The sequence below is a fragment of the Selaginella moellendorffii genome, unplaced genomic scaffold (genome assembly GCF_000143415.4).
Source record: "Selaginella moellendorffii unplaced genomic scaffold, v1.0 SELMOscaffold_59, whole genome shotgun sequence".
Taxonomy (NCBI): domain Eukaryota; kingdom Viridiplantae; phylum Streptophyta; class Lycopodiopsida; order Selaginellales; family Selaginellaceae; genus Selaginella; species Selaginella moellendorffii.
In genome coordinates, this window is record NW_003314320.1 from 319,670 (window position 1) to 347,359 (window position 27,690).

At 46.1% G+C, this 27,690-nt stretch overlaps 7 protein-coding genes, 1 long non-coding RNA gene and 1 other non-coding gene across 14 annotated transcripts; 5 read left to right on the forward strand and 4 right to left on the reverse strand.

Annotated features, from left to right (window-relative positions):
- Positions 1–3,364: 3,364 nt before the first annotated feature.
- On the forward strand, positions 3,365–5,205 carry LOC9643804. The gene is made up of 13 exons (XM_024688829.1): positions 3,365–3,469; positions 3,519–3,587; positions 3,637–3,702; positions 3,774–3,837; positions 3,891–3,965; positions 4,040–4,128; positions 4,180–4,253; positions 4,352–4,427; positions 4,488–4,648; positions 4,702–4,744; positions 4,807–4,872; positions 4,938–5,033; positions 5,085–5,205. Exons 1-13 carry the CDS (start codon positions 3,371–3,373, stop codon positions 5,154–5,156), a joined length of 1,050 nt encoding a protein of 349 aa, XP_024544597.1. The 5' UTR covers positions 3,365–3,370; the 3' UTR covers positions 5,157–5,205.
- Positions 5,206–7,649: 2,444 nt separating this feature from the next.
- Positions 7,650–7,886, forward strand: LOC9643987. Its single transcript, XR_002994064.1, has 3 exons — positions 7,650–7,696; positions 7,748–7,804; positions 7,847–7,886. It is a non-coding gene; the product is annotated as an uncharacterized LOC9643987 (long non-coding RNA).
- Positions 7,887–8,130: 244 nt separating this feature from the next.
- On the reverse strand, positions 8,131–14,043 carry LOC9643806 (ABC transporter G family member 39). Of its 2 annotated transcripts, XM_024688775.1 has the most exons (24): positions 13,593–14,043; positions 13,401–13,521; positions 13,252–13,340; positions 13,103–13,187; positions 12,890–13,049; positions 12,740–12,816; positions 12,613–12,666; positions 12,456–12,546; positions 12,095–12,396; positions 11,756–12,037; positions 11,378–11,694; positions 11,164–11,324; positions 11,010–11,113; positions 10,794–10,950; positions 10,636–10,740; positions 10,447–10,577; positions 10,062–10,394; positions 9,717–10,007; positions 9,566–9,649; positions 9,378–9,511; positions 9,092–9,319; positions 8,842–9,013; positions 8,528–8,782; positions 8,131–8,467 (listed from the first exon to the last, which is right to left on the reverse strand). In XM_024688775.1, exons 1-24 carry the CDS (start codon positions 13,931–13,933, stop codon positions 8,198–8,200), a joined length of 4,344 nt encoding a protein of 1,447 aa, XP_024544543.1. In that variant the 5' UTR covers positions 13,934–14,043; the 3' UTR covers positions 8,131–8,197. The 2 variants fall into 2 exon arrangements, with proteins under 2 accessions (XP_024544543.1, XP_024544542.1); XM_024688774.1 differs by having other exon boundaries at positions 9,378–9,649; positions 13,593–13,933.
- Positions 14,044–14,583: 540 nt separating this feature from the next.
- Positions 14,584–16,284, reverse strand: LOC9643988 (pentatricopeptide repeat-containing protein At4g02750). Its single transcript, XM_024688743.1, has one exon. It carries the CDS (start codon positions 16,282–16,284, stop codon positions 14,584–14,586), a length of 1,701 nt encoding a protein of 566 aa, XP_024544511.1.
- An 84-nt stretch (positions 16,285–16,368) lies between these two features.
- Positions 16,369–19,179, forward strand: LOC112351246. The gene is made up of 3 exons (XM_024688744.1): positions 16,369–16,869; positions 16,934–16,980; positions 17,051–19,179. Exons 1-3 carry the CDS (start codon positions 16,369–16,371, stop codon positions 18,963–18,965), a joined length of 2,463 nt encoding a protein of 820 aa, XP_024544512.1. The 3' UTR covers positions 18,966–19,179.
- Positions 19,180–19,645: 466 nt separating this feature from the next.
- LOC112351281 (chlorophyll synthase, chloroplastic-like) lies at positions 19,646–20,928 on the reverse strand. Its single transcript, XM_024688846.1, has 6 exons — positions 20,915–20,928; positions 20,808–20,855; positions 20,482–20,740; positions 20,217–20,424; positions 19,951–20,153; positions 19,646–19,889 (listed from the first exon to the last, which is right to left on the reverse strand). Exons 3-6 carry the CDS (start codon positions 20,686–20,688, stop codon positions 19,698–19,700), a joined length of 810 nt encoding a protein of 269 aa, XP_024544614.1. The 5' UTR covers positions 20,689–20,740; positions 20,808–20,855; positions 20,915–20,928; the 3' UTR covers positions 19,646–19,697.
- A 273-nt stretch (positions 20,929–21,201) lies between these two features.
- On the reverse strand, positions 21,202–21,285 carry TRNAL-CAA. Its single transcript has one exon. It is a non-coding gene; the product is annotated as a tRNA-Leu (tRNA).
- A 76-nt stretch (positions 21,286–21,361) lies between these two features.
- LOC112351283 (30S ribosomal protein S31, chloroplastic-like) lies at positions 21,362–21,913 on the forward strand. Its single transcript, XM_024688852.1, has 3 exons — positions 21,362–21,528; positions 21,590–21,654; positions 21,722–21,913. The coding sequence occupies exons 1-3, from the start codon at positions 21,402–21,404 to the stop codon at positions 21,851–21,853; spliced, it is 324 nt and encodes a 107-aa protein (XP_024544620.1). The 5' UTR covers positions 21,362–21,401; the 3' UTR covers positions 21,854–21,913.
- Positions 21,914–21,918: 5 nt separating this feature from the next.
- Positions 21,919–26,026, forward strand: LOC9643807 (pentatricopeptide repeat-containing protein At3g12770). 5 transcript variants are annotated; one of them, XM_024688851.1, is made up of 4 exons: positions 21,919–22,217; positions 22,449–22,847; positions 22,895–23,231; positions 23,299–23,404. In XM_024688851.1, exons 1-3 carry the CDS (start codon positions 21,950–21,952, stop codon positions 23,209–23,211), a joined length of 984 nt encoding a protein of 327 aa, XP_024544619.1. In that variant the 5' UTR covers positions 21,919–21,949; the 3' UTR covers positions 23,212–23,231; positions 23,299–23,404. The 5 variants fall into 5 exon arrangements, with proteins under 5 accessions (XP_024544619.1, XP_002983642.1, XP_024544616.1 ...); XM_002983596.2 differs by lacking the exon at positions 23,299–23,404 and having other exon boundaries at positions 22,895–23,293; XM_024688848.1 differs by lacking the exons at positions 21,919–22,217; positions 22,449–22,847 and having other exon boundaries at positions 23,119–23,231; positions 23,299–26,026.
- Positions 26,027–27,690: the final 1,664 nt, after the last annotated feature.

The window sequence follows — 27,690 nt, forward strand, 5'->3', positions numbered from 1 at the left end:
GCCGGCTATCAACGACGGAGTACTTGTGAGAGAAGGCCCTCGTTCGTTCAGCCTCACCTCCAGCTTGCTGCTGGGTGCGATGTTGGAGGACTGCCATCTTTCTTCCCCCGACGTGCTGCCTCGTATCGATTCATTTACTCAAGCGCTTCAGATCGCCTTCAGCTACATCAATCACGAGCGCTTGGTGAAGCCAGAAGTCCTCAACGCGAACGGGCAACCTTCAGAATACATATGGCAGTCGGAGGTACTTCTCAGCACCAAGTTTGTTCTGGAAAAGGGTTTTCAACAAGGCAAGTACACCGTTCTAGTGGAAGCTAAGAAGAAGGACAAGAACGGAGATCGGAGAACTCGTCTTAACTTCCTCTACGTCAACTCCATCGCGGAGGGAATGGAAGTGCAGGGCGACGGAGATGAAGAGTCTATCCGGAAGCACGTACAGAAGACTGAAAAGTATGGTACGCTTCATCAATGCGGCATGCATTATGCATATCTACGGGTGGATGATCGCAAAAAGCAAGCGGTGGACGTCAAGGCTGTGATAAAGAGGGAGGCCGAGAAGTTGAAGGAGCAGCCAGTTTGCTGGTTTGTGGAGTACAAGCCGCATGACAAAGCATGGGTCATAGAGCAGCTTATCAAAGGCTCCAAGAACTGGACCAGCATGCAAATTTCAGCCCCTGCGAATCTTCCGGAGTTCATGTTCCAGGCTAGGCGGTCGTCGGTTTATCCGCCTAATTTGTTGTTCTAGATGCCGAAAGCTTGTCTTGTTTAATTTTTCAATCATTTAGAAAATTCCTAAAGTTAGTTTAGATCGTTATAATTTGAGCAGTGATCTTCCACTCATGTTTTTACGTTTTGGTTTTTGCAGGGAGCTGCTGAAGCTCTTTTTTGGGAGAGTCGCTTAAACATCATAGCAGCATAAGTTGTATATATATTCCTAAGCTCTTAATATTTGCCACTTTTAAATGTAAAACATTACACTAAAAGTCAAAAACCTTGAAGCTTTTATACTACTATTTACATTTTTTATTGTGGATATTTTAAGCCTTTACATTTATTTTTATTTCATTTTGTGAGGTCTAGGTAGATGCCATATAAAGTAGTGGGATTTGGGTTAATCAAATATGCAATTTCTATATCTTATAAGGGGTAATTTTGATTTCCTTTTAAATTTATGATTTTGGTTTCAATCTAACTTTGCATCATTTAAATCTCTTTTAATCTTCTCTTTTACTTTTATTTCTTCTTTTCATTCATCTTTATGGCAAAGTAATATATTTTTCCTTTGGAGGAGCCTCTTCCTCTTTAACTTTAGAATAGCAATTAGTGCAATTGCTCAATATTATATGGTTGCAATTGAATAATTAAATTTAGTTAATGGCGATGTTTATGCAATGTAACTCTTTGTGCTTTTATTTTTAATCCTTGTGTTTATTGCCAATCTTTGTATCTAACCAAATTTCTTCAATAGGAGATGATATATATCATTAGTTCAATCACTTGATAGTGATTGCCACTTATCATTTTGGAATAATTTCTAATATCTACATAAGTTTCTCACATATATCTTCAAGCCTTCTCCCAAATGTCTTATTTGGATATACTGACAATTATAGCATAAACTTTCACTTTCAAAGTTATAGCATGATTTAAGGGTTATTATGCTTTTAAATTCATTATTAAAAATGCTAAAAAGTAGCAAGAGTTTCTATAAGAACTTACAAGAAAATTGGCAGAATTTTGGGTGGAGTCTTTTATTCTAGAGGATATAGCTAACTACAAAATTCTTATGAAGTTATTCACAAATTAGTTTGATCATAGAAAGTCATCAATGGTGGTTGGGGCAACAAATCCCATAAGATTTTAATGAAGTGTTGGCCACAACATTTTCAATTTGATTTGATTTAGCTCCACACAAAACAAAAGGCTCTAAAAGCAAACATTAAATTGTATTGATGGAGATTATGCAATTATTAGAAAGTATTGTCTCACAATATGAATCTGAAGTGTTTAAGCCACATATTACAAATATCTTTCTCAAACATTTGCTAAAATTGTAAACACTGCTTTTAGTGAGGTTGCCTGCTCCTTTCCAAGTTGCAATTGATACTTAAAATGTGTACAAACCTTATTAGAAGCATAAGAAAATCTAGAAAATATAAAATCAAACAAGAGATACACTCCAGCTTGAAACTCCTCACATCCTACATATGTAGAGAGAAAGATATAAAAAAAGTGGAGAAGATAAGTTTAGGGGATCACTCACTTTCTAAAGCTTTTTGTCATACTCAAAGATATGAGATCCAAGTGTACTTAAAGAAATGAAGGATTTATAATTTTCATTCACTTGTGCAAAGGAATATGATGCAGATATAGACAAGAAGGCATAATTGTGCCAACACCACCTTATGTTATATTTGGGGCAGATTAAAGCAACTTCTCTAAGGCTTGATATCATGGTGGGGGAATGTGTGCATTCTATGTTACAAGCGGCTCAGATCACAAAATAGAGTGAGATTAAATATGCAAGAACAGCCAAAAGAAGCTCTAAAGATGGACATAAAAGTTTTTTGCAAAAACTCTAAAAAATGGAAGATAAATAAGATGGAAGAAGGATTGTGAAGAAGAAAGAGAAAAAAATCAAAGAAAACTTACTAGAACTTATGAAAGACTTGACAATTTGAAATGCCATAAGTTGTGAAAGAAAGATGAGAACCAAATATATTCAATGGCATCAAGTGAAGGTGACAAAGATCACTAGTGTGTGAAAGCTTATGAAACTATGCTATCCACCATGTGCTGATAGAAAAAAATCCAAATCTCTTGAAATATTATTCCATCAATAAACCACTCCTCAGATGGCTCTCCACCAAATCTAAATCTAAATACTCACACAAGAAACTTTTCAAATTGATACAAGAATCTCAAACTTAAACTGTTAGAAGCAAGTCGTGAAGACAAAAGGAGTATAATAAAGAAAGACCTTTGCATTCACTCAATTCTCCACCAAATAAAGTGATCTATGACTCATTGGAAAAATCACAGCAGATAAAAATAAGGAATATGTGAGCTGGGCTCCAAATATGTATGAGGAGGAGATCTTAAATAATTGAGCATCGTTTGTATGGATAAACATTTAACAATCCAACTTCCTAATTAAAATAAATCTTGCACATAAATAGAATATACATAAATATCAACTAAATATGTTAAGCTAGAAGATAAAATACAGTTAGTGGCCTTCGTTGCATTTTAAAGGCGGGCTATTTAAGCTTTACAAGGGCCAAAGTAAAACAATTTCTTATGCTAGTTTTAATTAAAGTGGAAAAGGAATAAAGATGAGACCATAGAACCCTAGAAAGTGGGTTTATGTATGGTGAGAGCCAGGAGGCTTGTGCGTGCAACAATTCCCAGGCATGTTGTCGGTCTACCGTCGCCCGCAACTCCACATTCCCGACGCGTCGCCGTCCAGGTCTTGCGATTTTCTCATTTTTCTTTTCCTTCTTTCAATTTCTTTCCAGGCTCCAATCGATGGTGGTGAAGCATGTAATGTCTACATCGCTTCGGCGTCACGAATCTATCGCCTCAAGGTGTGATGTTTCCTGTGCTTCCGTTGCCATTCATGTTTTTGGTTTCTAGGCCGACTTGCCGTGTTCTAGTGTCTTGGAAGGAAAAGAGGGCTTGCTCGTTCCCTCCGACTCTCGGGTGAGCTTTTCTTTTTCCTCTTTCATTTCTTAGCTTTGCCAGATTTTGGTTCTTAAGAGCTAGCTTTGCAGATTCTGGAAGCCGAGAAGCTAGAGCATTGTCCACATAGAGCTGAAGTTCAATGCATTGCACTGTGTGAGCTCGTAGATTTTATTTCCCTTTTGCTGAGATATGGTAGTTCTTTGCAGCCAATCCATCACAAGAGGCACTGCTAGCATCTGTTGATTCGTATGGCCATCTCATGGTCTCAAAGCTTTCTAAAGGTTGCAAGATTCCCAGAGTTTTGTGTGTCCTTCACGCATTAATTTCTTCGTTTCAAACTTTGAGAGGATTTTAGGAACATCCTACGCTGTATCTCCTCCTGATCCTGGAGCCGGCGAAGGCGGATGGGCCGGATGCGTCTTCTCTCCTCATCAACCATCGCTGGTAAGAATTGATAAAAAAAAGAACCAAGATTTGATGTGAAGAACAATGCAGATAACTGTGGCACGAGGATTTGCCAAGAGCATCGACATATATGACAGAGACGTACACGTACGCACCTTCCATACGTAAGTAGTAAAGTTTTCCAAGCTCCTCCTCACTTGCTTGAGTTTGTGTAATTTTCTTCCGTTTTTTCCTTCTTTTTCTTTTTTTTCTTTTTGTGAAGGCTTCAGTGTCCAACAGCGCTAACATTTCTTCATGGAGCTGCCCCATCTGTTTTAGCAATCAGTGAGGGTCCACAGGTAGTGAAAAAATATAGAGAAAAGAAGCACTTCTAAGGTTTATTTTTAATTTTTTTCCAGTTAAGTATTTGGGACTTGAGATGCGGGGAGCAAGGTGGATGTGTGCAGCGTTTCCTGGGTTCCTTCACAGGCGAGAGCTTATACTCTGTTTGTAGCTCTTGGGACAATCTCCTAGGGGCCGCTGGAGCTGATCGAGCAGTGACAATATTTGACACTCGAAGGTACGTTCTTTGTCCAGGCCAGAGTTTTCTTGCAAGGTTTGTTTTCTCTTTAGATGGATTCCAAGAGCGAGATGGGTGAATGCTCTCAAATACGAGGTCTGGCTCTTATAAATTCCTAGAGTTGTATGTAGTCTGAGATTGATTATCGAGGCTTTCAGGTAACAGGCATCGCTTTTTCGGCCACGAAGCAAAGCTATGTGTTTGCTCATGGTCTCGATTACGAGGTAGCAACAGCTTGTTTGCTGGTTTTGGTAGTAAAATGTTTTGTTTTTTTTTTTTTGGCCTCGAGGTTGCTGGAGGCGAATGGAATGAAGACGATTTTGAAGGAACTATCAAGCGAAGCTTTGGCTTTCGTGGAGATTCACGCTGGCTTGGAATGGACAAGGTGATACACTTGAAAGTTTCGTCCACTCTCACAATCTTTTGTTTCTTCTAGTGTCTTGACAAAGATTTTCTGGCTGGATGGAGTGAAAATGGAAGCATTTTCATAGGAGATTTTGAGAATTAAAATGTACTCTTTTTTCATCCTTTATGAATTTTACTTTAAAATTAATGCATTTCATCCTTGAAATAAACCATAAAATTTTACCCTCCTTTTTCGAGGCGAATTTTATAACAAGGAAGGTTACTTGTATTATGTTCATACTTGTACATTGTACTTATATATATGTTTAGGATTGATATGGACTAAGCTATATCTAGAAATTATGAGTCTACGTGGACAATGCCACGCGTTTATGACGTGGCACTCCTGCTGATGACGTGGCTATTTCTTTCCTATCTGGTCGTGGTTCCCAACTGATGGAGATCCTTCTCCATCTTTCTCAATCGATCCTTGATCATCACAAACTCGGCGCGCATCTTCTCCTCCAGCCCCTCGGAGCTTTCATCCAGCGGCACATCGCTGGGCGCGGGGCGACGCTTGGCCGGGGATGATCTCGCGGACGAGAACCCTACAAAAGCCTTCCTGCCGCCCGCGGGGGGGCTGGAATTCTCTCCCATTGCCGCCATAGCTGGATGCTGGAGCTTGTGGATGAGTTGCTTGATCCTCTCCACCTCCTTGAGATCGCTGGCTTTGCGCTGCCGCTGCGTGCCATAGACGTCCCACTCGCATTTTCCCGTGAGCACGCCCTTGCGGATTGGAGCTGGGGGAGATGTCGCGCTGCTGATTCCATTGCCCCCAAACACCTTGGGCAGCCGCAGATTACTGCCCAGGGAAAATCCCGCCGGCATTTTGATCGATTAAATGCAGTAGAATGGACTAGGATCGCTGGGCGCCCATCTCGAGCTCGCAAATGGGACTCTCTTTGGCGCGGAGAACACCAAAAGCCATGGGATTGCCAACGTGGCTGTCACTTTTGACACGTCATCGTTTTGTACTTTCCACGTCTAGGGCTTGGGGCTAGTTTTTATTTTGGGCAAAATGGCGGCAAGAGCTCTATTGCGGAGCTCCGGGCGGATCATCCTTGCGCGCTGCTCCGGGGTAGGCAAATGCTCCCACGATCTTGATTCCATCCATTTTTCTAGAATGCGCACAGGATTACACTGCGGGGCGGAGCTCATCGTGGTTTTGGATCAAGCGATCGAAATCTTGGTGTGTTTATTTCTTTTGCTACATGCTTTCTGCCGCGAGCTTTAGCGGGATCAGTAGCTGTTCTCGAGAAATTTCCACTCTACTGGTAATATCTTGCATTTGATCCATCGCGCATCGTTTAGTTTTCGGGATATGGCCACACGGAACTTATACGAAGTGCTTGGATTGGATTCGAGTGCTAGCACCGATCAAATCAAGAGGGCCTACTACTCGGTCGGTGCCATATTAATTTTTTTAAACTAGTTCTTCGATCTTTTTCCTTAAAAACTTGCAGCTAGCCAAGCAGTTCCATTCAGATTTGAATAAAGGAGACTCGGAGGCTTGGATTAAAGTTTCAGGAATTACAGTACGCTTATGAAGTAAGTGAGTGGTCTTTTGTTTCTTCGTTTTTGCAACGTTGCTTGAGTGTTTTGGTCAGATTCTCAAGGACAAGAAGAAGCGAGAAATGTATGACAAGGTATATCCACCAGCCGTATTTTGGAGATGGTTTGAAAGCCTTTCCTCCAGATGGGAATGGGTGCTTTCAATGAGCGCGCTAGTAACTGTGCCGATTTTAGTTCGGCAATTCACGAGGTATTCAAATGCAAATCTCCGAGCATTGTGAAACACCTGACTTACAAAACAAGCACAGCTTATGAGAGCAATGTGGATGCAAAGTAGTCGAGCGGTGAAAGTAAGTATTTTCATGTTTCGGACTCACACTCATACGTGTTTTCCTTTTTGAAGATAACTCTGTCATTGAGCTTTCGAGAAGCTGCACATGGATGTCAAAATCCTGTGTCTTTTTTGGCTTTAGTACGCTGTGGAATGTGCAGTATGGATGATTCCAAATATCTTGGTCTGTGGTTTTAATCTAACAGCTTTTAAGCTTGCAGATGGCAGTGGAATCCGAGCTGGTGCTAGGCAACAGCCCTGTTCCGAGTGTCGAGGCCTGGGAAAGGTTGAAATGGAGATTTCTAAAATCTAATCGTGACGCTGCTCTGTGTGATAGAATGCCCGAAAGCAAGGCCCTTTTATAATTCGTGTGCCGTGCTCAGCTTTTGGGGGATCAGGTTCTCAGGTAGCATGGAAAGTTGCTATGTTGTTACTGATTTATTACTCTCTTTTTTGCAGAACTTCTGTAATGTTTGTTCTGGTGGAGGTGTTGTCAGGGAGACGAGAACACATGACATGAGAATTCCACCTGGTATGCTTTGGTTTGTGCATGACAATAGAAAACAACTCCTTTAGGTTTTTTTCCTTCACGATAACCAAACAGTAGACACCGGAATGCGAATAATTATGCGCAAAGGAGATCCGCTTGGGAGACTTATTGATCTTATACTTTTTTTGAAGGTTTGCCCGTTTGAAAGCATATCCAAGCAACTAATTTTGTTATGTAGGTCCTGGATGATCCGGTCTTTTGGAGAGAAAGAGAGGACGTCCACATGAACTTGGCGATCGACTTCACAGCGGTACAATTGTTGTCTCTCTTCAGTATCACTCAAACTCAAATGGTTGAACAGGCAATTCTCGGTGGCGAAGTGTCGGTACCAACACTATCCGGGAATGTTAACACAAAGGTTAGGATCAGAGCTTCTCAGATTTGACAATCTTTTTTGCAGATTCAACCTGGAACACAGTATGGCGAAGTCCTCGTTTTGAAAGGAAAAGGCTCGTGGTTTTCTTATCTATTTATTTCGATATGATATATAAAAACTTATTCCAGGCATTCAGAGGTTCAACTCGGATGTCTCCGGGGATGAATACATCCACTGCCAAGTATAAATTCCAAAGTAAGTAAACTCCAACTTTCTACCGATCAACAATTCATCGCTGTGACGAAACTTCGCAGGAACATCACACCGACTCAACGCCATTTGCTTCAACAATTCGTGGACGAGGAAACTAAGCGCAAAAGGTTAGTGTCGATTTCTTTTCTTTCGATCTATACAATGTCGACACCGGGGGAAGTGTCATCTGTTTTGGAAATTCAAGTGCTTGATCCCGAGGGCAAACACCGAGATGCACAGGATAACAATTCCAACGTGAGCCGCCGCCACAACGCCGAGAAAATCGTGGTGGAAGCCAAAGTAGTCCTCCAGGAAGCTCTTCACGGACTGCATGCCAACACCAGGCACCGCAATGAGCGTCTCCACGTCGCCCAGCTGCGATGTGAGGAGACCGTACAGAGACCAGGCAATGGGATTCGCCCAGTAGTACCATCTCCACCACACTGGGATTTTCTGCAAGCAAGAGGATCGTCAAAGACATACATACAAATGGATGGAAGCATTGATCCTTACCTTGTACGGAATGACCATGCCCGAGAAGAGGTTCCAGACGAGGTAAAAGGCGCTGGAGATGACGGCGGCGATCTGCTCGTTGGGCGTGATAGCAACGGCCATCATTCCATAGAAGGTGAAGATGAGGAAGGAGAAGTAGACGAAGAAGAGGTTCCACATAAACTTGGCGGCCGTCCACTCGAGATTCACCGCGGGGTAAGTAATGGCGACGTGTAGCACGGCTTGGAGGAATACGTGAGGAAGCTCAATAATCACCTGGAAGAGATAAAAGTTCCAAGGATTAAAACCATGCAAGATGGTAAATATTGCTTAACCTGAGCAATCACGTATGAGAATGCCGAGTAGAGGCCAGCGGCTTTCTCGCGATAGTACACAACGCGCTCAATCTCTACAACCGATTGTACCGTGGATGCGTTGTTGAGACCAATGCCAAGGACACCAGCGTAGAAGAATCCCAAGAGATTGAGAATGTCCTGCTGGTTATTCCTGCGCAGTATAGAGATCTTCCATATCGGCAAAAGCTTTCTAGAGAAAAAGTAAAAGAAAAGGAAGGACGAGACAGACCTGTTGGATCCCAGTCGCCAGAACATGCTACCAAAGAGCAGCGCGCATGCCAATGTGTAGAACAATCTCACGGCGCAGTACGTTGGATTGCGCCAGTACGACCACTGCTGCTTCCACAGGCACGCCACACACTGCTCCGTGAACGATCTGGCGAAAGTGCTCGAGAATTCGAGGTCACTGCTGCCTGGAGCCGGGGCTGAGAGCTCCTTTATCATCGCCTCGTTCCTCCTGAATGTGGAAAAAAGCTCACAACGTGAGAAGTCATATCATCAGAGAAAGTACGTACTGATAAAGAGAAGAATTCCTGTAGTGTTCGGCAAAATCCACGCCTATCTGGCTCTCCACTGTCGCGGACGTTACTTCAAGCATCCATGTTGCTGGATTATAACCTTCTTTTATCCTTGGGACACCCTCAAGTGCCTGCAATGTAATGTAAAGGGTTGAGTAACACTGAATGTGGATGAAAATGCTTACTTGGAAATAGTCTGTCAATTTTTGAGAATTCTGACCGAGGGGACCTGCGTAGATTATTCTTCCACCATATTTCATCAACAAAAGCTGCATTACGAAACATCCGGTTGGTCATTTAGAATTCCTGTGTTTTTCATGAAAAGAAACAACTTACCTCGTCAAAAGCTTCGAATATGTCAATGCTTGGTTGATGGATTGTGCAGACGACTGTTCTGCCAGTGTTGACAGTATTTCTCACAGTGCGCATGACTATTGCCGCTGCCCGTGCATCCAGCCCTGTGGTAGGCTCGTCCATAAAAATAATTGAAGGGTTCGCAACCAGCTCCACTGCTATTGTCAGCCTTTTTCTTTGCTCGGTGGAAAGACCATCCACGCCAGGAAAGCCCACCAGTGCATCTTTCAGAGGAGTAAGTTCCACTAGTTCCATGACCTCTTCTAAGAACATCTGTCAGAGAAGCAAATTTTTTAGTCTACAAACAAAAACCAAGATATAAATTACCTCTCTGGTTTTTCTGTCAACCACTCGAGGCAGACGAAGCCAAGCAGAGAAAACCAGTGACTCGTACACGGTCACGTTGGGAGAATGAATGTCTGTCTGTTCGCAGTATCCAGCTACTCTTGCAAACGTTTCTTGCTTCTTCGTGTATCCAGATATTCTGATATCACCTTCAATGTATCCACCAGTTTTCCTTCCAGCCAGGACATCCATCAATGTAGTTTTGCCAGCACCGCTGACTCCCACCAGTGCCGTAAGAACTCCCGGCCTGAATGAACCACTAACATCACGCAGTAGCTGTAACCTTTGCGTGTCTGCGTCTGGCTGCTTCATTGCCTGTTGTTCATTACGCGTTAAGAAATTCACGTATACAACAAGATAAACTCACCGATGGCAAATCGACGTAATAGTTCACATGATGGAAGGATAGAGCAAGAGGCTGAAACGGTAGCACCATTCCCCGCTTTGAGATTCCACCCGACTCAATATCCTCAGCATCCCGAATTGACATCTCAATGCCTGAAGCCAGAGCTTAATCAGAGACGAAACGGGTGGCAAATAAATGACAACGAATTACCACGACTATGAGAGTAGCGGTTAGAGCTTTTTCCAGAGTACCGACGAGAAATGGTCGCATTCGTCGTTTCTTCTTCCAAAACAGCTGCTTGAGGTTTTCCGGGAGCTGAATTTGACGCGGGTCAGCAAACTTTATAACAGAGATACAATTGCAAGTACCTCTCAGATAAGTCATGGCAAGAACAAAGATCGCGTTTAGCAAGATCGAGAATCCAAATAGTGCCCCTATCCCGATCCATAGCCAGCTAGAACTGGAAAAGAGTCCACGGGCATGCAAAATTTCTGTTCCAATACTACCAGTAGAGTTCAGAACGGGCTGCATAAGTGAAATGGCATTTGTGAGATGTAGGGATGCAAACATTCTAGTACACGTACCTTTTGCCATCTTTCTGCTTCAAACTCGTTCACAGAGATAGCATTTTGGGCGTACATCATAGGTGAAGTCCAATAAGCCCACGTCCACCATGAAGGGATATTGTCTGTTCATAGGAAACAGTTAGTTTCCTTGTGAGCATGGCGACGTTGTTACCTCTAGATAGGACAAAGCCTCCCATCACAAAAATAATCAGCAAGGCAAATGAGCCAAATGTGTTTGCCACAACTCGGGTCCGTCCAAGGGCGGCTAGAGATCGAAAGAGTCCTCCTGACATTAGGTGAGCGAAGACAAGCACAATGAAGTGTTGCAATACCCTGGTTTCAAAATCCACACTCGTCGGTTGCTCATAGCTGACAAATATGCGTACCTTGTAGCTTCAGGAGCGAAACCGATAACCCAGTAACTTAGAAGCACCCATATGGCGGGTTCAATGACTGACAATGGTATCCTCAGTACTATGTAAGGAAGGGAATACGCCCAAGCAGGATAGAACATTAAGTCCCGTTGCTTGTAGAACACGGGAAGTCGTTCAACTGTCATCACAAGCTCCGCCAACCCGTTGAACATTACAGCGAGCACTCCAAAGAATAGAGCTCCCATGTAAATATTTGCATCACCGACGGTGCTATGATGCATTTTGGTGCGCAAAAACACAGTCATTGCTATGCATGCTGTTATTGCAAACTGTATAAAAAAAAAACCCACGTAAGATCTTGAGAAAAAAGCCCGAATGACAACAACTTGCCTGGACCGTCTTGAAAATGTACACGAAACTATTGCGCTTCATCAGCAATGCTTCTCGTGACAGGCAGGCTCTTAGCAACTCCCAGTTGCTCAGCGCGTGATTATAGGTGACTAGTGCACCCGGATGACTGCTAGACTTGTCGAATGGAACTGCAAGGTCTTGGGAAAGCTGATGGCCAACGCTGAACTTCGAAAATGCCTCCGCGAATTCATCGACAGAAACGTATTGATATGGTTGAGTCCTGTCTGCCCAGTATTGTTGTTGATCTTTCAATGATGTTACCTGGAAAAAAAAGACCACATTAGCGGGAGTCAAAGCCATATATATATTAAATGGTACCTCCTGGAGAAAATCCGCAACACCCTTTCGTTGTGGACACTTGAATCCCATCATAGCAAAGAAGTCTAAAACTCTTTCACGAGGACCCTGGTACACTATCCTACCTTCGGACAGCAGAATAACATCGTCAAAGAGCTCAAACGTTTCCGGTGCAGGTTGAAGAAGGGAGACAAGCATGGTAGCATCCATGAGATGAACAGTCTGCCTTAAGCATTTAACAATCTGGAAAGTTGTTGAACTGTCCAGCCCGGTGGATATCTCATCCATGAAAAGAGCTCTAGCAGGTCCAACCAACATTTCTCCTGTGCAGGAAGATAAAAAGTTTCGTTAGGCCAGAGTCATCTTCCCAGTGAAAATGTACCAGTTGTGAGTCTCTTTTTCTGGCCCCCTGAGATACCCCTTCGCATATTGTCCCCGACCATAGCGTCCGCACAAAGGTCCAACGCAAGGATCTACACTTAAAAACATACTCGAACTTGGTAAATTTTTAAAGCAAGTAGGTCGTAAAAAACATTTACCTTGAGAACGTAGTCTGTCACAATATTCGTCTCTTGTCCTTCAACTACAGTTGCCTGTCAAATACGAAGCTGAGTTTAGGCTCCATGGATTTTTTTATTGCTTCTTGGCAAACCGACCAATACTCACCTTAAGAAAAGCGTCCAATTCGGCGTCGGGCTTTACGCGCATCATAAGTTCCCGTCTCGAGAGCTCCGACAGCATCTCTGTTAAAGCAGAAGGTTATGAAAATAGAAAACTAAAAAGAAAAGACGACACAGAAAAAGAAACAATACGCACCGTATCTGGTACCCACTCCTTGACAGCGCCCAGAGAAATCAAGCGTCTCTCTAACTGTCATCTCGGCAGTATGTAAATCATGCTGGCTGATATAAGCTGATGTCTTGTGCGGTACAAATTCGGTCATGTCATGCCCATTGTATGTCACCTTACCACGAACCTACAAGAAACATAGTGCCTTTGAAGCACACGAACTCGCTGGATCGTTATTACCTTCAAGGATGGATCAAGCCTTCCGGCAAGCGCCAGCAGCAGACTCGTCTTTCCCGAACTAGGTGGACCCAGAAGCAGTGTCATCCTGAAAGGACCGTAAGTTCACTCGTTCTAGATCTCCGAGAGAAGATATAGAAAAAGAAAAGAACCTGCTGGGCTTAATGACGCCACTAACATCCCGCAAAATGTGAAGCTGCTTCTTCTTGGAGAATGAAAGGTTGAGAATTTGTAAGATGCTCTACAAGGAAATTTGGAACCAGTGAAGATAATTCGAGCATACATAGGATTCACGACTTACCTCAATTGCGTCGATCGTGAAATTGTAGAGCGTGGGAAGAGCTCTTCGTCCTATGTGCACCGAGGCTTCCAGGCTCAAGTTTTCAAACCTCACTTCAATTCTTGGCAATTGGATCCCGACCCTGTGATAGGAAAAATTAATCGCAAAGCCTCGGACAGGGAAAAGAAAAGAACGCAGAGCAATCGCACTTACAAATCGATTCGCTCTCGCAGCTTGCGCAGCATTCGCTCGTTATCGCGCTCCGCGACCCTGAAAATCCGCTGCACAAGAATGCGCCTTTCCTGCCCCTGGAGCCGAGTGACATCGATCTCATTGTGCTTGAACTTGCCGGCCTCGTCGTCGTCGGCGGGGCTGGGCAGCAGCGCCGTGCGCATGCGATTGTAAGTCGGCAGCTTCTCCAGCGACGCCCATTTGAATGCGTCCTCCTCATCGTACTCCCTGCCGGACTCGATCGAGAAGACGCTGCTGCCGCGGCTCATCGATCGCAAGCTGGAGCCCTTGACAAGAAATATCGACCCCGCCGAAGAATCCATGGCGATCCGCGCAAGAACTGGCGCTGAATCAGACCTAATCGAGCAGACGCGGCGCCGGCAAGCGATTCAGCTGATCAAGAATCATCAAGAACCAGGGCGGCGATCGTCTCGACGAGCCCAAAATATTTTGCCCTGTTCTTTCCAGAGGCAAGGATATATAAGGCCCATAACAACACGGAGGGAGGGAATGTGTGTGGAGGGTTTTTGAAAGCCAATGGCCGGTAAGCCGCATCTTTCACGTGTAAGGAGTACTCTTACGAGCCGACAATCGATCCGACGGCTGCCCGTCCACGATAGAAATGCCGAGCTGGCATCCGAGGTGGAGCCCGTCCTAAATGCAAACTCTCTTCGTCAATGCCCGGACAAGCGATCACCTAATAGTCGTTCGCCACGTCGGATGGGCAGGTTTTGACTTCCCTGGAAAAGTGGGCTTCTGTCTGAAATTTCTAAACAAACAAAACCAACTCCCATGCGTTGGCACCGGCACTTGGACACGCTTTGGACTTTTTGTTGACTATACTTGAAATTGACTACTTATAGTCAGCGTCAAGGGACCATGAAGGATACACACCAGAGAATGTAAATATTTGATCTCACAGATATTGCTTACACGGCCTCATAGCACCCACAATAAAGCATAAGGATTGATATCACCACATGGTTGAGGAGGCGAGAATGTAGGGCGATGATTTACAAGGGTTTAAACTAATCGCATTCTTTGCGGCGTTTAAGCCAGTCTTCCCATCCCCGTGCATTCTACACGCCGCAAGGAGCGTTGTCCAAGGCAGCAAGGGATCGTCCCCTTTCTGACGTGGCGCCTGCTGAATCAGCATCCACGCCATATCGAGTATGCCAGCGCGGCCGAGGAGATCCACCACGCACATGTAGTGGTCGGAGTCCAAATGCCCGGCAAATCCAGCCACGTACGCGCAGGCATCTTCCACCATGCCAGCGTGGCTAAATGCCGACAGTACGATGGAATGCGTGGTGGTATCCGGCTCGATCCCCTCCATCCTCATCACCAGCAACATCTCCAGTCCACTTGGGATCATGCTGTTCTGGCAATAGGCCGTCAGCATGGCATTCCAGGTTAGCACGTCACGGCACGTCATTGTCTCCATGACAGTCGCGGCCTCCCGCACGCTGCCGCATTTGCCGTACATGTTGATCAGCGAGTTCCTGACCGTTAGATCCGCCTGGAGCCCCGCTTTGACGGCCTCTCTGTGGATTAGTCTCCCCTCCAAAGGGTCACTCAAGCTAGCACACGCATCAACCAATGCCGCTAGTGTCACTTCATCAAATTGGCTGGACTTTAATTCAATTGCCAAGTCACTATGGCCGTTTTGGGCATATGCCGAGACCATCGAATTCAACGAAAGGATATTCCTCTGTGGCATTTGCTGGAACATTGTCTTTGCTAGATCTATATGTCCATTCCGGCTATATGCAACGATCATGGTATTCCACGATGATATGCTATGGGTGGGCATCGCATCGAAAGCACACTTCACATCTTCTAGAGACCCACATCTAGAATACAAACTTACAAGCGCATTTCCTACCAAAACACTACAACCGTAGCCTTTTCCATTTATACAGTCGTGGAGGATTCTCGCATCTTCAATCTCCACGCAGGAATCTAGTGCTGTGACTAGAGTCACTTCATTGAAGGGCATTCCCTCCAGATCCATAAGCCGAAAAAGCCTCAGTGCCTCTTGACAGAGGCCATTTTGAGAGAGAGCGCCTAGCAATGCATTCCATGTCACTACATTCTTTTCGACAGGCATTTTGTCAAAAACTTCCCTGGCTAACGAAACATCTCTCTCCCGGGCATTTGCGGTTATTAGAATATTCCAGGTGGCCGTGTTATACTCGGGCATTATGCTAAGAAAACTCCGTGCTTGATCTAAACAACTATTGTGTGCGTATCCACAAAGCATTGCATTCCACAACACTATATCCTTTTCCAGCGCTCTATCAAACACATTCCTAGCCTCAAGCAAATGCCCATTGTGCGAATATGCCACGACCATCGCCGTGCTCAGAGACACACTTTCCTCGCCCCGGAATTGCGAGAATATCGTTCTTGCTTGAGCGATGTCTCCTCTATCGCCATAGATGCCGATCATTGCATTACAAGACACACAATCCCTCTCCGGCATAGCATCGAAAAGCTCCCTGGCCTCGTCCAATCGCTCGGGCTCGCGACAGTAGCCAACAATCACGGCATTCCAGGCGATCAAGCTGCGTTGCGGCATTCGATCAAAGAAACTCTTTGCTTTGTCCAAATGCCCTCTTTGGGCAAGTGCTGTGACGATCGCCGTCCATGTGAGAAGATTCCTTTCTTCCATTCGATCAAAGAAATCAATCGCCTCGTAAAACGATCCATTCTCTACATAGGCAGTGAGAATAGCATTTGATGAAACGATAGTTCTATGAGGCATGGTATCAAACACAGACCTCGCGCTCTCACAGTCCCCGGCAATGGCAAACGCTGTGATCATGACCGTCCACGACACAACGTCGCGCGTGGGCATCCGTTGAAACAGCATCCAGGCCTCGTCGACCATGCCACAGTGGGAATATGCAGTGATTACTTCGTTCCAGGTTACAACGTTCCTCTCTCTCATTCCATCGAAGACGCCGCGAGCGCCAGCGAGATTCCCAGCGCGGGCATAGGCGGCGATGAGGATGTTGGCGGAGAAGACGTTTGGGATCGCGATCTCGTCGAATGCGCGCTTGGCGTTGCGCACGCTGCCGCATCTGCCATACATTTCGATGATCAGGTTTCGGAGGAAGAGATCGCGGCGGTGCTCGCTGCCCAGCACGCTGGCCTCGAGCCGGCGGCAGTCGTCCAGATCGCGGCATTGTCTCAAGAGCTGCGCGTAGCTGGATCGATCGAAGAACAGACTGGAATCGAGCATTTGGCGGGCATGGCAAATAGTCTATGCTGGATCGATCAAATTTTAGGGCAAGTGATTCCTGGATGGCGCTGTGGAGCGCTGCGAGGCGATCCATCCAGAATGTCAGGGCGTTGATACGATCTGGTAAGTCTAGCGCTCTTCTTCCATTCTTTCAAAGCTATCAATGCCAGCGCTCTCCACGATCACACAGCAGTGTTCTTGGATTGGAACCGATTTCGCTGGCCGAGATCAGGGAAGCTCGCGGGAAGGATCTCACGAAGCAGCATTTTTCTGGGAGATTGCTCCAGGGGAAGCTGTGCATCGATGCCGAGGTCAGGGAAGGGATCATTGTTCACGTCGTGGAAGACGAGCAGAGCTTCCGCTACTACCTCTTCCTTTGCAACTTCGCGAGCTCCTGGTGGACGGAAAAGGAAGCTCGGCAGTGGTTTCCAAGAGATGCGACGGTGGGTATCAGGGATCCCGTGGTCTCCTTCGCCAAGGATGGTGTTCCATGCATCGAGGTGCTCAACCCAGCTTCGCTAGAGATCTCGGGAATAGAACTGGAAGGCAGTGACGAAGACCCGTGGAAAATCGCGATGGTTGCTTTGGAAAACCATGAGTACATTCGCGCAGCGCATCTCTTCACCAACTTTGTTCACGAGAGTTCTGAGAAGGGAGACAGGATTGCAGCGCTGTCTTATCGATCAGAGGCTTGGCTGCGAGCAGGACTTCTCGACAAGGCTCTCGAGGATGCCGAGATGGCACTGAAACTCCAGCCGGAGGGTCCATTCTCCTCCGAGAATCTGCTGAGGAAAGCAAGAGCTCTCTTGAAACTTCATGACTATCGAGCAGCTCTAGAATGCTTTGAGTCGTCTGGTCTGGCGGACGATACTTCTAGGGAGATGGAAAGATGTAGGAGGTTCTTAGAGCATAGCGAGCAGGGACTTTTCGATCTGGACGAGTACTACTTGAGCAGGGAGTCGGGAAAATCCACGCCCGAGTGTGGAGAATTTGTCGGTGCTGTGAGAATCGGCATGTCTCCAGATGGGAAAGGAAGGGGACTGTTTGCAACACAGGATGTAAAGGCCGGGGACGTTTTTTTCTTTTGCCACCCCTTGTCTGCTATGCACGACTCAGAAAAACTCCCGGCAGAGAGTGATCTTCTTGCACAGATGGTCCGAAACTGCATGGCCTCGGGTAGAAGTTTGGAGCAGCTGGTATCACTTGTAGAGTCCGATGAGATTCCAGAGCTGAATCTCTTCAAGCCGAATACAAACTGGCAGCAGAGGATCGGATTCATCGACATTCCGGCTTGCGCAAGGAAGACTTCCATCGATTATGGGTACAAGTTCGAGCGGGTGATAGGACTAGAGCGGCGACGCGAGTTTCTATCCGGGCTGTGGATTCTCACGGCCTTTGCCAACCATTCGTGTTGTCCGAGCGCCACACAGAAGGCCGTGGGATCTGCCTCGCTCGTGAGAGCGGCAAGGGACTTGAAAGCGGGCGACGAAGTTACCTTGGCATACCTGGATCCTTTCATGCCGTGGGACGTGAGAAGCAGGCAGACAGAGTCTCGCTGGGGATTTGAGTGCGCTTGCGAGAGGTGCCACTTCGAGTCGAAGCTCCATTCCGAGAACCGGGATCTCGTAAACTCTGGTATCAAGATGGAAAAGATGCTCGAGGAGCCGAGCAACTTGGACTTGTTCGAAGTGAGCGAGATGGCATGCACGGTAGAGAAGATGATAAGCAGATGGAAAGGTCCGGATGCTCAGCGGCACAAGCACTGGATGCGGGCCTCGTACTACAAAGCATACGAAGTCTACCTTCTAAACCGAGAGGAGTTTGAGAAGTTTATAACGAGGCAGGCGCCTCCGTCATGGGAAGCTATCATGGAGGCTCTTTCCTTCACAGCTCCAGGCTACGAAGGCTTGCTTACTTTGCTAACAGTCTTCGCACAACATAACGGGAACAGCAGCAAAGCCAGGGAGTTACTCGTCCGGGAGTGCACTTCTTGCTTTGGAAAACTGTGCCGTGGAACAGTGGATTCGATCCTTCAGCGCGAAGCAAGACACTGCGCTCAAATGTGCTCAAAGCTGAGCGAAAAAGTTGTGGACCTCTCTAACAGGTAGCTTTGTGTATTCTGCGACTGGCTATTTGTTTCAAAGCACATACAACAGGGATCTGTCTAAGACTTGAAGAGGCCACCACAGTGGTCTTGTGGAAGCGACTGAACTGAAGGAAAAGAAGAGAAGAAAGTGAGTATGTTATCGTTGATCTCACAGAGAGACTGCTATATAAGAAGATTGAAGTGAAGTGTATTGCAGCAAATCACTGCAAGACTTACAACGAATATGTTTTCAAGTGTATTAGAATCGTAGACTGTGGTGGTTTCCTCAAGTCTTGCGGAGATCCTGAGAGAAAAAGGCCTTTCTTCTGAGTATGTTGTCATTTAAGAAGGATCTTTGCGAGACATAAGGAAGCCACCACAGTCTACTAATGCATTTGCTGCTGTGGAAGAACCGAGAGCGACTAACCTGTCGTGTTTCTCTTTTCCTTTCCTTCTCCTTATATTCACCTTTGTTTATACAAAGACAAATTGGATCGACTGACGAAGATTCCACTGTGAAAATTCAATTGTTTCAGAACAGGCTGATGTTCCATTGCATAGATGAAGAGAAACCATCAAGGCTAGTTTCTTGGCCTTATCTCTGAGCTTCAAACAAAATGGTCAGACCTGGTCAGTCACACATATAGAGTTCTAGAGCTTTGTTGCTCTACTCGATCTCAATGTTCTGCTTTGCGCTCAAGCTGACCGATAAAGTTTGTGGATCTCTCTTACAACATTAGTTAATTGAATTACTTTATACTGCTATGGCGAGGAGGAAGAGACCAAATGCCATAGTAAACTTTGTATCCAGCTTGACCAAGCTTTCCACATTAGCATCGCCATTGCTAAACATGAGTAGTTTAAGCAGCTTAAAATGCATTGGAAACGAGTTCACCATCGCAATGAGCAACACAAAGTGTGAAGAGTTGGACCACAAAAGCTTTGCCTGCATACATATTATCTCTGGTTAGAGCATTTTTACTTTGTGGTAATTAAAACCATTTTACCAGGAAAATATTTGCTCCCAGCGAGCATGCTCCGGATAAAACTATCCCAAGCTTCCTTCCAAACATAACCGGGAGAGTTCTCACACCTGTGACTCGATCCCCATCCACATCTTTCACGTCCATGAGAATCTCACGCCCCAAAATCGAGAAGAAGAGGTAGAGAGTGGAGGCGTAAGTTCTCATCGGAAAACTTGCAGCATCTCCTACAAAAGAGATGTATTTCATATTATGACTTGAAAAGATCCTTGTGTGATCTATCAATTCACCTGTGATTGCCAAGCCTCCAGCGAGAATAGAGCTCGCTACCACAGCTGCCACCACCAAATTCTTCACTATCGTCACCTTCTTGAACAAAGGTGTATAGATGAAAGTTATCAAAGCCGAGGTGGCGACCAAAAGCCTCGCATTTAGAGTCTCCAAGTAACAAGCTCCCAGCAAAGCGGCGCCATAGATACATCCACTAGCCAATGCAACCTTGACGAATCAAACTGCTATTAGAATTCTTAATGAATGTGACTATAATATTCTTACGTGAGCTACTTCCAATTGGCCACTCTCGAGCGCTGACTCTCGCTTGTTGAGGGCGTCGGTCCCATTGCTGTGATCGTAGCAATCGTTGGCGAGCATAGAAGCCCCGGCGATGCAAGCGCTGCAAAGAGCGGTCGTCCACACCAATGGAAGATTGATAAACTCCAGGCTTAAGTTTGCGGTCATCCAGCTCCCTCCCAAGCTCAGCATCAAGGACGGGACAACATCGTCCGGCCTTGTGAGTGATGCCAGCCCCAAAAACCTGTCAAATCTTATGCAGAGAAGTCGATTGGCATGAGCAGTATCTTTTGGGAAGAGCTACCACTCACCTGAGATTAGTAGAAATCGGGCTGGAGCTTTTGAAAACATCCTCAGATCTAGCAAAAAAGAGGAACTCTTTGAGAAATCAAATTGATACTTCTCTCTTCACGCATACCGTTGTCCAGAACTAGAGATTGGCTTTTGTGATCTTTACACGAGTACGGGGAGATCTTTCAATCAAGGAAAGAGTTGACAATGCATTTCATTACCTTGATCCAGCCAAAATGGGCTTGGAAGTGTCTTGAGCTCTCACAATTGCTGTTCTTTTGATCTTGGGGAGACTTGCATTGAGATTATAAATGTATGACTGGATTGCTTGATTCATTGCAGAGAAAGGAAGTGGGAGACACAATGCATTAGTGAGATTAAACAAAACTTTAAACGTGAAAAAAAAATCATATTTGTCAGAAGTGGGGTTCGAACCCACGCCCTCGTAAGAGGACCAGAACTTGAGTCTGGCGCCTTAGACCACTCGGCCATCCTGACCACTTGTGTGAGATCTCCTCTTGTGTAGCTCATAGTGCTTAATGAGAAATAATTTCTAATGGATTGGATGAGGAATTTCTCACAAGACAAGGGATTGGAATTTGGAGGTTCCAGCGATGGCCACGGCCATGGCGTCTAATCGAGCAGCATTCCTCGCTGGCAGCTCCAGCGCCCTGGCAATTCACGCGCCAACGCGGCCGGCACAGCTCGCTTGCGTTCCATCTATTTCGTGTTATCCATCTGGTTCGTTCTTGCTCTACAATGCTCTCTCTCTATCTGATCGATTGACGATTGATGGAAACAGTCTACTGTGGAAGGGGCGACAAGCGCACAGCCAAAGGGAAGCGATTCAGGCACTCGTTTGGCAATGTAAGCTCCTTTTCTTCTTTCTAGATTCACTGGTTGAGGCCTCCAATCGATCGATTTGCGATGCCAGTCGCGGCCCCGGAAGCGCAACAAGGGTCGAGGGCTGCCGCCGACGCCACTGCCTCCCAAGCCAGCTGATTCCACTACCGAAGGATCGCCAGCGCCGGAGCCAGCACCAGCGGCAATCGCCATGGAAGAGTGATCGAGGTCTCGCTCAAATGTATCATCCAAATTTTTTTCAAAAACATCTCATCCCCTCCAAGAACCCTAGGTAGAGTTGTTTCATTCGCGAGAGATTATGGATGCGCTGCTCGATACCGCGGCGCGGGGCGATGCCACGGAGCTGCGAGAGCTGATTCGAGCCGGCGGGGATGCGAGCTACGCGAATCCATCTACAGGTCTCACGCCGCTCATCGCCGCGGCAAAAGCTGGGCATTCCGAGGTAGTGCGTGTTCTCTTGAATGCCGGCGCTCCCTGGAACGCGTTGGATCGATCCGGACGCTGCGCTGGAGATTATGCCATGGACGCGGGTCACCAGGATTGCTACGACATCCTTCTTGATGCCGGTATTGCTCTTCCCTAGGTTTTTCTTGCTCGATTTTGCGATTTCCCTCCCAATGTGATCATGCTTCTCGATGCCACCCTAGATTTTCTTGTTTTCATGGATTTCTTGCTCGATTTTGCGATCTCCCTCGGTATTGTTCTTCCCTAGTTTTTCTTGTTTCCATGGATTTCTTGCTCGATTTTGCGATTTCCCTGGCAATGTGATCGATATATTTCTTTCCTTTTCCTTGAAGGCGTGAAAGCTGAGCTCGTGCTTGGAGCGGCCTCGAGACAAACCACCAAGAACAGCGAATTTTCCAACAAGGACTACTTGGAAGCTCGGCTAAGTTTTAGTGAAGGAAAGCTGGTGAACGAGGAGAGTGAGGGCGTTATGATGGCGTGGGAGAGACCTCTTATGGAAGCTCACGCTAAGGCGGTTTGCTGCGGTGGTGACGACATTCTCAACGTCGGCTTTGGCATGGGACTCGTCGACACTGCGATCCAGAGCTACAATCCATCGTCTCACACGATCATCGAAGCGCATCCAGATGTTTACGCTCGAATGATCTCCACAGGCTGGAAAGAGAAGGCGAACGTTCGAATTGTCTTCGGGCGATGGCAAGATGTTATTTCCGAGCTGGGACAGTATGATGGTAAGTTCCATCTCGCATTACTTGCAGCTAAAAATCTTGTTACACAGGGATTTTCTTTGACACTTACGGGGAGTACTACGAAGATATGCGAGAGTTCCACTCCCAGCTACCAAAACTCTTGAAGCCTGGAGGAATCTACTCCTACTTCAATGGTCTGTGCGGACACAATGCGTTCTTTCACGTTGTTTACTGTCAGCTGGTGGCGTTGGAACTTGCACAGATCGGTCTCACCACTCAGTTCATTCCTTTGCCAGTGAGGAGCTGCCTGGACGAGAAGACCTGGGAAGGGGTCCGAGAGAAATACTGGCAACTGGATACATACTTTTTGCCTGCTGCACAGGCCGAGGAAGAGACCGACAACTAGAAAATCTTGAGAAAATCTTGGTAAACATCTTGAGTTTGGAGTTTGGGTAAAATGACCACATTGTTTCTCTCTCTTCTTTTTATCTAGCCTATGGTTCAAGCAAGTAGACATCCTGCTGATGCGGAAATGGGCAAGTAACATCGTAAGAAAGTCACCACCATCTTCGACAGCCAGAGCTACCAGCAGCAGCAAGATGGGTTGTTTGAAGCAGCTCCAGAGTGCTCTCGATTTGCTAGACGAGCAAAGCATGGAGATCGATTCGGCTACGTACGCATCACTTCTCCGGCAAGCGGGGGATCACAAGTCTCTCGACGACGTCAGGCGCATCCACCGGCACCTTGTCGCGAACGGGCAGCTCAAGGCAGTGGACAACACGCTGGTGGAGATGTACGGCAAGTGTGGGAGTGTGGAAGAAGCCAGAGACGTCTTCAACTCGATAAAGAGAAGCAGCTGCTTTTCGTGGAACCTCATGCTGGGTGCCTACTGCAACAATGGGTTTGGAGATCAGGCTCTGGAATTGTTCAAGCAGATGGTTGATGTTCACGGAATCCGCGCAGACAGAGTCACCTTCGTTACAGCTGCTACTGCTTGCTCCTTGGTGGGGAGTTTGGAAGAAGGTAAGCAGTTTCATTCGCGTTTTTTTGAGAGTGGGCTGGAGTCTAGCTTGATCCTTGACTCTGCGCTCATGAACATGTATGGCAGATGCGGCAGTGCTGAAGAAGCCAGGAAGATTTTCGACCGGATCCCTGTGAAGAATGTTGTCTGCTGGAACGTGATGATTGCCGCATATGCCCAGAACGGGCACTTCTCGGAGGCGCTAGAGCTTTACTATGACATGAACTTGAAGCCGGACAGGGTAACTTTTCTCAACGTTTTACACGCTTGCACTCTTGAAAGCGGACGGCTTATTCACCAGGACGTTGTCTCTGCAGGGCTCGAGAGGGACAAATTCGTTGGAAATGCACTGGTGAACATGTTTGGGAAGTGTGGGAGCTTGAGCGATGCAAAGAGAGTGTTTGACAGGATTGCTTTCCGGGACGTGATCTCGTGGAATGCTCTCATGTCAGTTTACATTCAACAGGGACGCAGGAAAGAAGCCTTCGAGCTTTTCAAGAGAATGGGCGTAGCTCCCGACTCGGTGACATTCACAGTTATTCTGGGGGCATTCAACAGCCGGGAGTCCCTCGAAGATGGCAGACAGGTCCACAGACAAATTGTGGACAGTAGAATCACACCTGGGGTCGTTCTCGAGACTGCGCTGCTCAACATGTACGGGAAGTGCGGCAGTGTGGAAGATGCCAGGGCTGTATTTGAGGGGATGAAACAGCGAAGTGACGTGACATGGAACGCAATGCTTACGGCTTGTTCCCAACTCGGGCATTGCAAAGAGGCCGTAGATCTGTACAGGCGAATGAAGAAAGCGGGGCTTCAGCCAAACTCCGTCACGTACTTGAGCCTGCTTCCGGCTTGCTCCAGCATAGAACAGCTCAGGGAAATCCATCAAGAGCTTGCGGATCAGGGCCTGGAACAGGACGAACAAGTCGGCAACACTCTGATAACAGCCTACAACAAGTTTAGCCTGGAGGACTCCGTCGCGGTGTTTGAGAGAATGAAGAGGCGGAGCGTCGTCAGCTGGACTTGCATGATCATGGGGATGGTAGAACACGGCTACGGTGGCAGGGCTCTGGATCTCTACAGGGAAATGGTCGTGGAAGGCGTCAGGCCAGACGCGGTGGCTCTCGTCTGTGCTCTGGACGCGTGCACCAGCGTCGAGAACCTCGCCGAAGGCCGGAAGATTCACAGGCTTGTGGAGGGGACGACGATGGTCACGGATGTTTTTGTAGCGACGGCCGTGGTAAACATGTACGGCAAGTGTGGGAAGTTCGCAGAGGCGGAAGCGGTGTTCCAGGGGATGAAGACTACAACGGTGGCGACATGGAACTCGCTGATCGGTGCTTATGCCCAGCACGGCCATGCCACCGATGCTCTCAAGCTCTACGAGAGAATGGAGCTGAGTGGGACGCGGCCGGACGGCGTGACGCTGCTGTGCGCGCTGTTTGCTTGCAGCCACCTCGGACTCCTGGATCGAGCGAGAGAGTTTTACTCGGGCATGGTGGAAGACTACCAGGTTGAGGCTGTCCCGGCTCACTTTGGCTGCTTGGTGGATCTCTTTTGCCGGGCTGGTTGGATCGACGAGGCCGAGGAGCTGATCGCGAGCATGCCAGTGCGGCCCCATATAAGCGCGTGGACGGCTCTGCTCAATGCGTGTAAAGCTCACAACGATATGGAGCGCGGGGCCTGGGCCGCGTGCAAAGCGCACGAGTTGGATTCCAGGAGATCTAGCCCGTTTGTGGTGCTATCCGGGTTTTGCTAGCGCCGGCAGGGACAGAAACAAGAGGATCAAAGGAGACAGACAGCCGTTTGCTAGTGACGAAAAAGTTGGTCACCATCGCGACTGTGAGATTTTGCGACTGTAGGCGCTCGATGGATCACTTTGTACATGGATTTACATGGTAACGAGCATCTCAGCAAAAAGCCGCAAGAGTTGCAGAAGAAACGGTAGGGCAGGCCCTTGGTCAGCAAAGCTTTTGTCCGAAGCATACGACTTCCCGAAGCCCACAGCAGCATTCATTTTTAAAGAACAATCTGAAGATCAATAACTTTGATTGGCTTGGACCTTTGCAGTCCAGATTTTCTCTTTTTCTTGGGTTCAATTATGGTGCCACAACTTTATTCCACAAGAATTTGAAAAAAGTTATACTTTATACTGTCAATTAGCTCCGTTTAAGACAAGATGGTTAAAAAATTTCTTGCTTCACCTCTTCATCCTGACAGTGGTTGTCCTCATGCTTAATCTTTTTCTTCTTCTGTTCTTCTTTTTTCTTCCTTATTTCCTGTTTCCTTTTTCTCTGCAGGAATAACAAAGTAAAAATACTTTAGACAACAAGAAAATTACCAGTTCCTGTTCACGTTGAGTAGCATGTAGTTGCCTATTTTGCTTCTTTTTGTCATTTTCCAGCATTAAATTGGTGTAGTGCTTTTTCCATGTTTTTAGATCTTGCAGGATTTTAATTTTCCGGGTGTCTTCATCTTTGATATGGTTATACTTCATGTTCAGAAGCTTCAACTTTTCGTTCTCCAGTCTACGTGGCAACACTTCATTGTGAAGCTGCACTTGGTCTTCTAAAGTCTGCATAATAAAAATTTGCAGAAAAATTTGAATGTAAGTTTTGAAGAACAAAAATTCTTTACCTGGTATTTCTTGGAAGAGGACTCTTGCTTACTCTTCCTCCCATGTCCATTTCCAGATTTTAGCATTGTCAACTAGAAAAGAAAAGTATTGAAAAGAAAAAAAAACATACAAAAAACTTACGATTTCACGGTTATGGAATCTGATTCTATGCTGATTTAAAGATGCTTTGTCGAAAAATTGCTTGTCACAAAATCCCTTCAGGGGGTGTGTAAGGACGTTCTCGAGCTTGCACACGTATGGCTTGTCATCTCCATCCTCAAGACACTGCCACTCATCTGCATCACTAAATGTGTCGACATCCTCCTTGGCCGAGGTGACTTTGTGCATCACTAAAAAATTGCCAAAGATGAGTAACTAAGTTTTAAACCAAAGACCAAAAACTCTTTCACTGTTGTGCATTTTTGAAAAAAAGTAGTGATGAGGGGTGTTTGAGCTTTCTATTTAGGATCTTGATCGGTGGCTTTGTGCATCTTTAAGTAGATGCCACAAACAAAAGTTGAGAAAAAGACCCTTAATAAGCATCCCTTTTCACCATTGTGTCTTAAAAAAATGCAGCCTTCCTATCTATATGATTGGGGGTCTTACCCATCTAAATGCCTGAAATGTAGGTTAAATCTTGCAAGTGGCCGATCTCTAGCTCCCTTCCAACACTGTTGCCCTGGCCTTCTAACAAACTCTATGAAATACCCTTGCCCTAAACCTTATCTCTTGCAGCTAGGGAATAAGGTAATAGTAAATAGTTAATGATGCTTCAGATTCCTAACGGTTATCTTTTTATAACGGATGAGCCTTATAGATTAGTTTTTAAATATTGGCTTTAGGTATCTAAAGTAGTACATGGTCTTTAATTACTAACAACTAAAACATCTTGCTACTTTAATAGATTTTTAAGTTTTCCAAGTTTTCCTAGTCTTATGAACCTCCTAGTGCTAGTAGGAAATTCGCCATCTCCTGAGTAGTTACTGACTGTTGTAAATCGTTGGGCTTGTCATAGTTAGAGGCATTTAGAATTTGTTCAAAAACTCACTTTAACTCCCACATATGCTTCTTCATAGTTTATTTTTTGTTTTCATCCATGAAACCCATGGTGTGCAACATGTTATCTGCAGTGTCATTTATACCAACCAATGCTGGTGCTAATGAGAAGTTTTCAATAAGACTGAATGGCAAGCGATGCTTGACTACCTTAAAGTACAGGAACATTCCAAAAGCATTTGTAAAGCCAA

Bases quoted from the DNA above. Each gene is read 5' to 3' on its own strand.
- LOC9643804 (XM_024688829.1), top strand. From the start codon at position 3,371: ATGGTGAGAGCCAGGAGGCTTGTGCGTGCAACAATTCCCAGGCATGTT. The intron at 3,703-3,773 runs GTGAGCTTTTCT...CTAGCTTTGCAG, and splicing joins TCGTTCCCTCCGACTCTCGG to ATTCTGGAAGCCGAGAAGCT. The intron at 3,838-3,890 runs GTGAGCTCGTAG...AGTTCTTTGCAG, and splicing joins AGTTCAATGCATTGCACTGT to CCAATCCATCACAAGAGGCA.
- LOC9643806 (XM_024688774.1), bottom strand. From the start codon at position 13,933: ATGGATTCTTCGGCGGGGTCGATATTTCTTGTCAAGGGCTCCAGCTTG. The intron at 10,951-11,009 runs GTACGTGTACTA...TCACTTATGCAG, and splicing joins AAGCAGAAAGATGGCAAAAG to CCCGTTCTGAACTCTACTGG. The intron at 10,008-10,061 runs GTAATTTATATC...CTTCTCTGACAG, and splicing joins TTGACAGAAAAACCAGAGAG to ATGTTCTTAGAAGAGGTCAT.
- LOC9643988 (XM_024688743.1), bottom strand. From the start codon at position 16,284: ATGGAAGAAAGGAATCTTCTCACATGGACGGCGATCGTCACAGCACTT.
- LOC112351246 (XM_024688744.1), top strand. From the start codon at position 16,369: ATGAGGCATGGTATCAAACACAGACCTCGCGCTCTCACAGTCCCCGGC. The intron at 16,870-16,933 runs GCAAATAGTCTA...GGCGCTGTGGAG, and splicing joins TCGAGCATTTGGCGGGCATG to CGCTGCGAGGCGATCCATCC. The intron at 16,981-17,050 runs GTAAGTCTAGCG...ATCACACAGCAG, and splicing joins CAGGGCGTTGATACGATCTG to TGTTCTTGGATTGGAACCGA.
- LOC112351281 (XM_024688846.1), bottom strand. From the start codon at position 20,688: ATGCTGAGCTTGGGAGGGAGCTGGATGACCGCAAACTTAAGCCTGGAG. The intron at 20,425-20,481 runs GTAAGAATATTA...TGATTCGTCAAG, and splicing joins GCCAATTGGAAGTAGCTCAC to GTTGCATTGGCTAGTGGATG. The intron at 19,890-19,950 runs GTAAAATGGTTT...ATATGTATGCAG, and splicing joins TGGGAGCAAATATTTTCCTG to GCAAAGCTTTTGTGGTCCAA.
- LOC112351283 (XM_024688852.1), top strand. From the start codon at position 21,402: ATGGCCACGGCCATGGCGTCTAATCGAGCAGCATTCCTCGCTGGCAGC. The intron at 21,529-21,589 runs GTTCGTTCTTGC...TGATGGAAACAG, and splicing joins TATTTCGTGTTATCCATCTG to TCTACTGTGGAAGGGGCGAC. The intron at 21,655-21,721 runs GTAAGCTCCTTT...TTGCGATGCCAG, and splicing joins TCAGGCACTCGTTTGGCAAT to TCGCGGCCCCGGAAGCGCAA.
- LOC9643807 (XM_024688848.1), top strand. From the start codon at position 23,330: ATGCGGAAATGGGCAAGTAACATCGTAAGAAAGTCACCACCATCTTCG.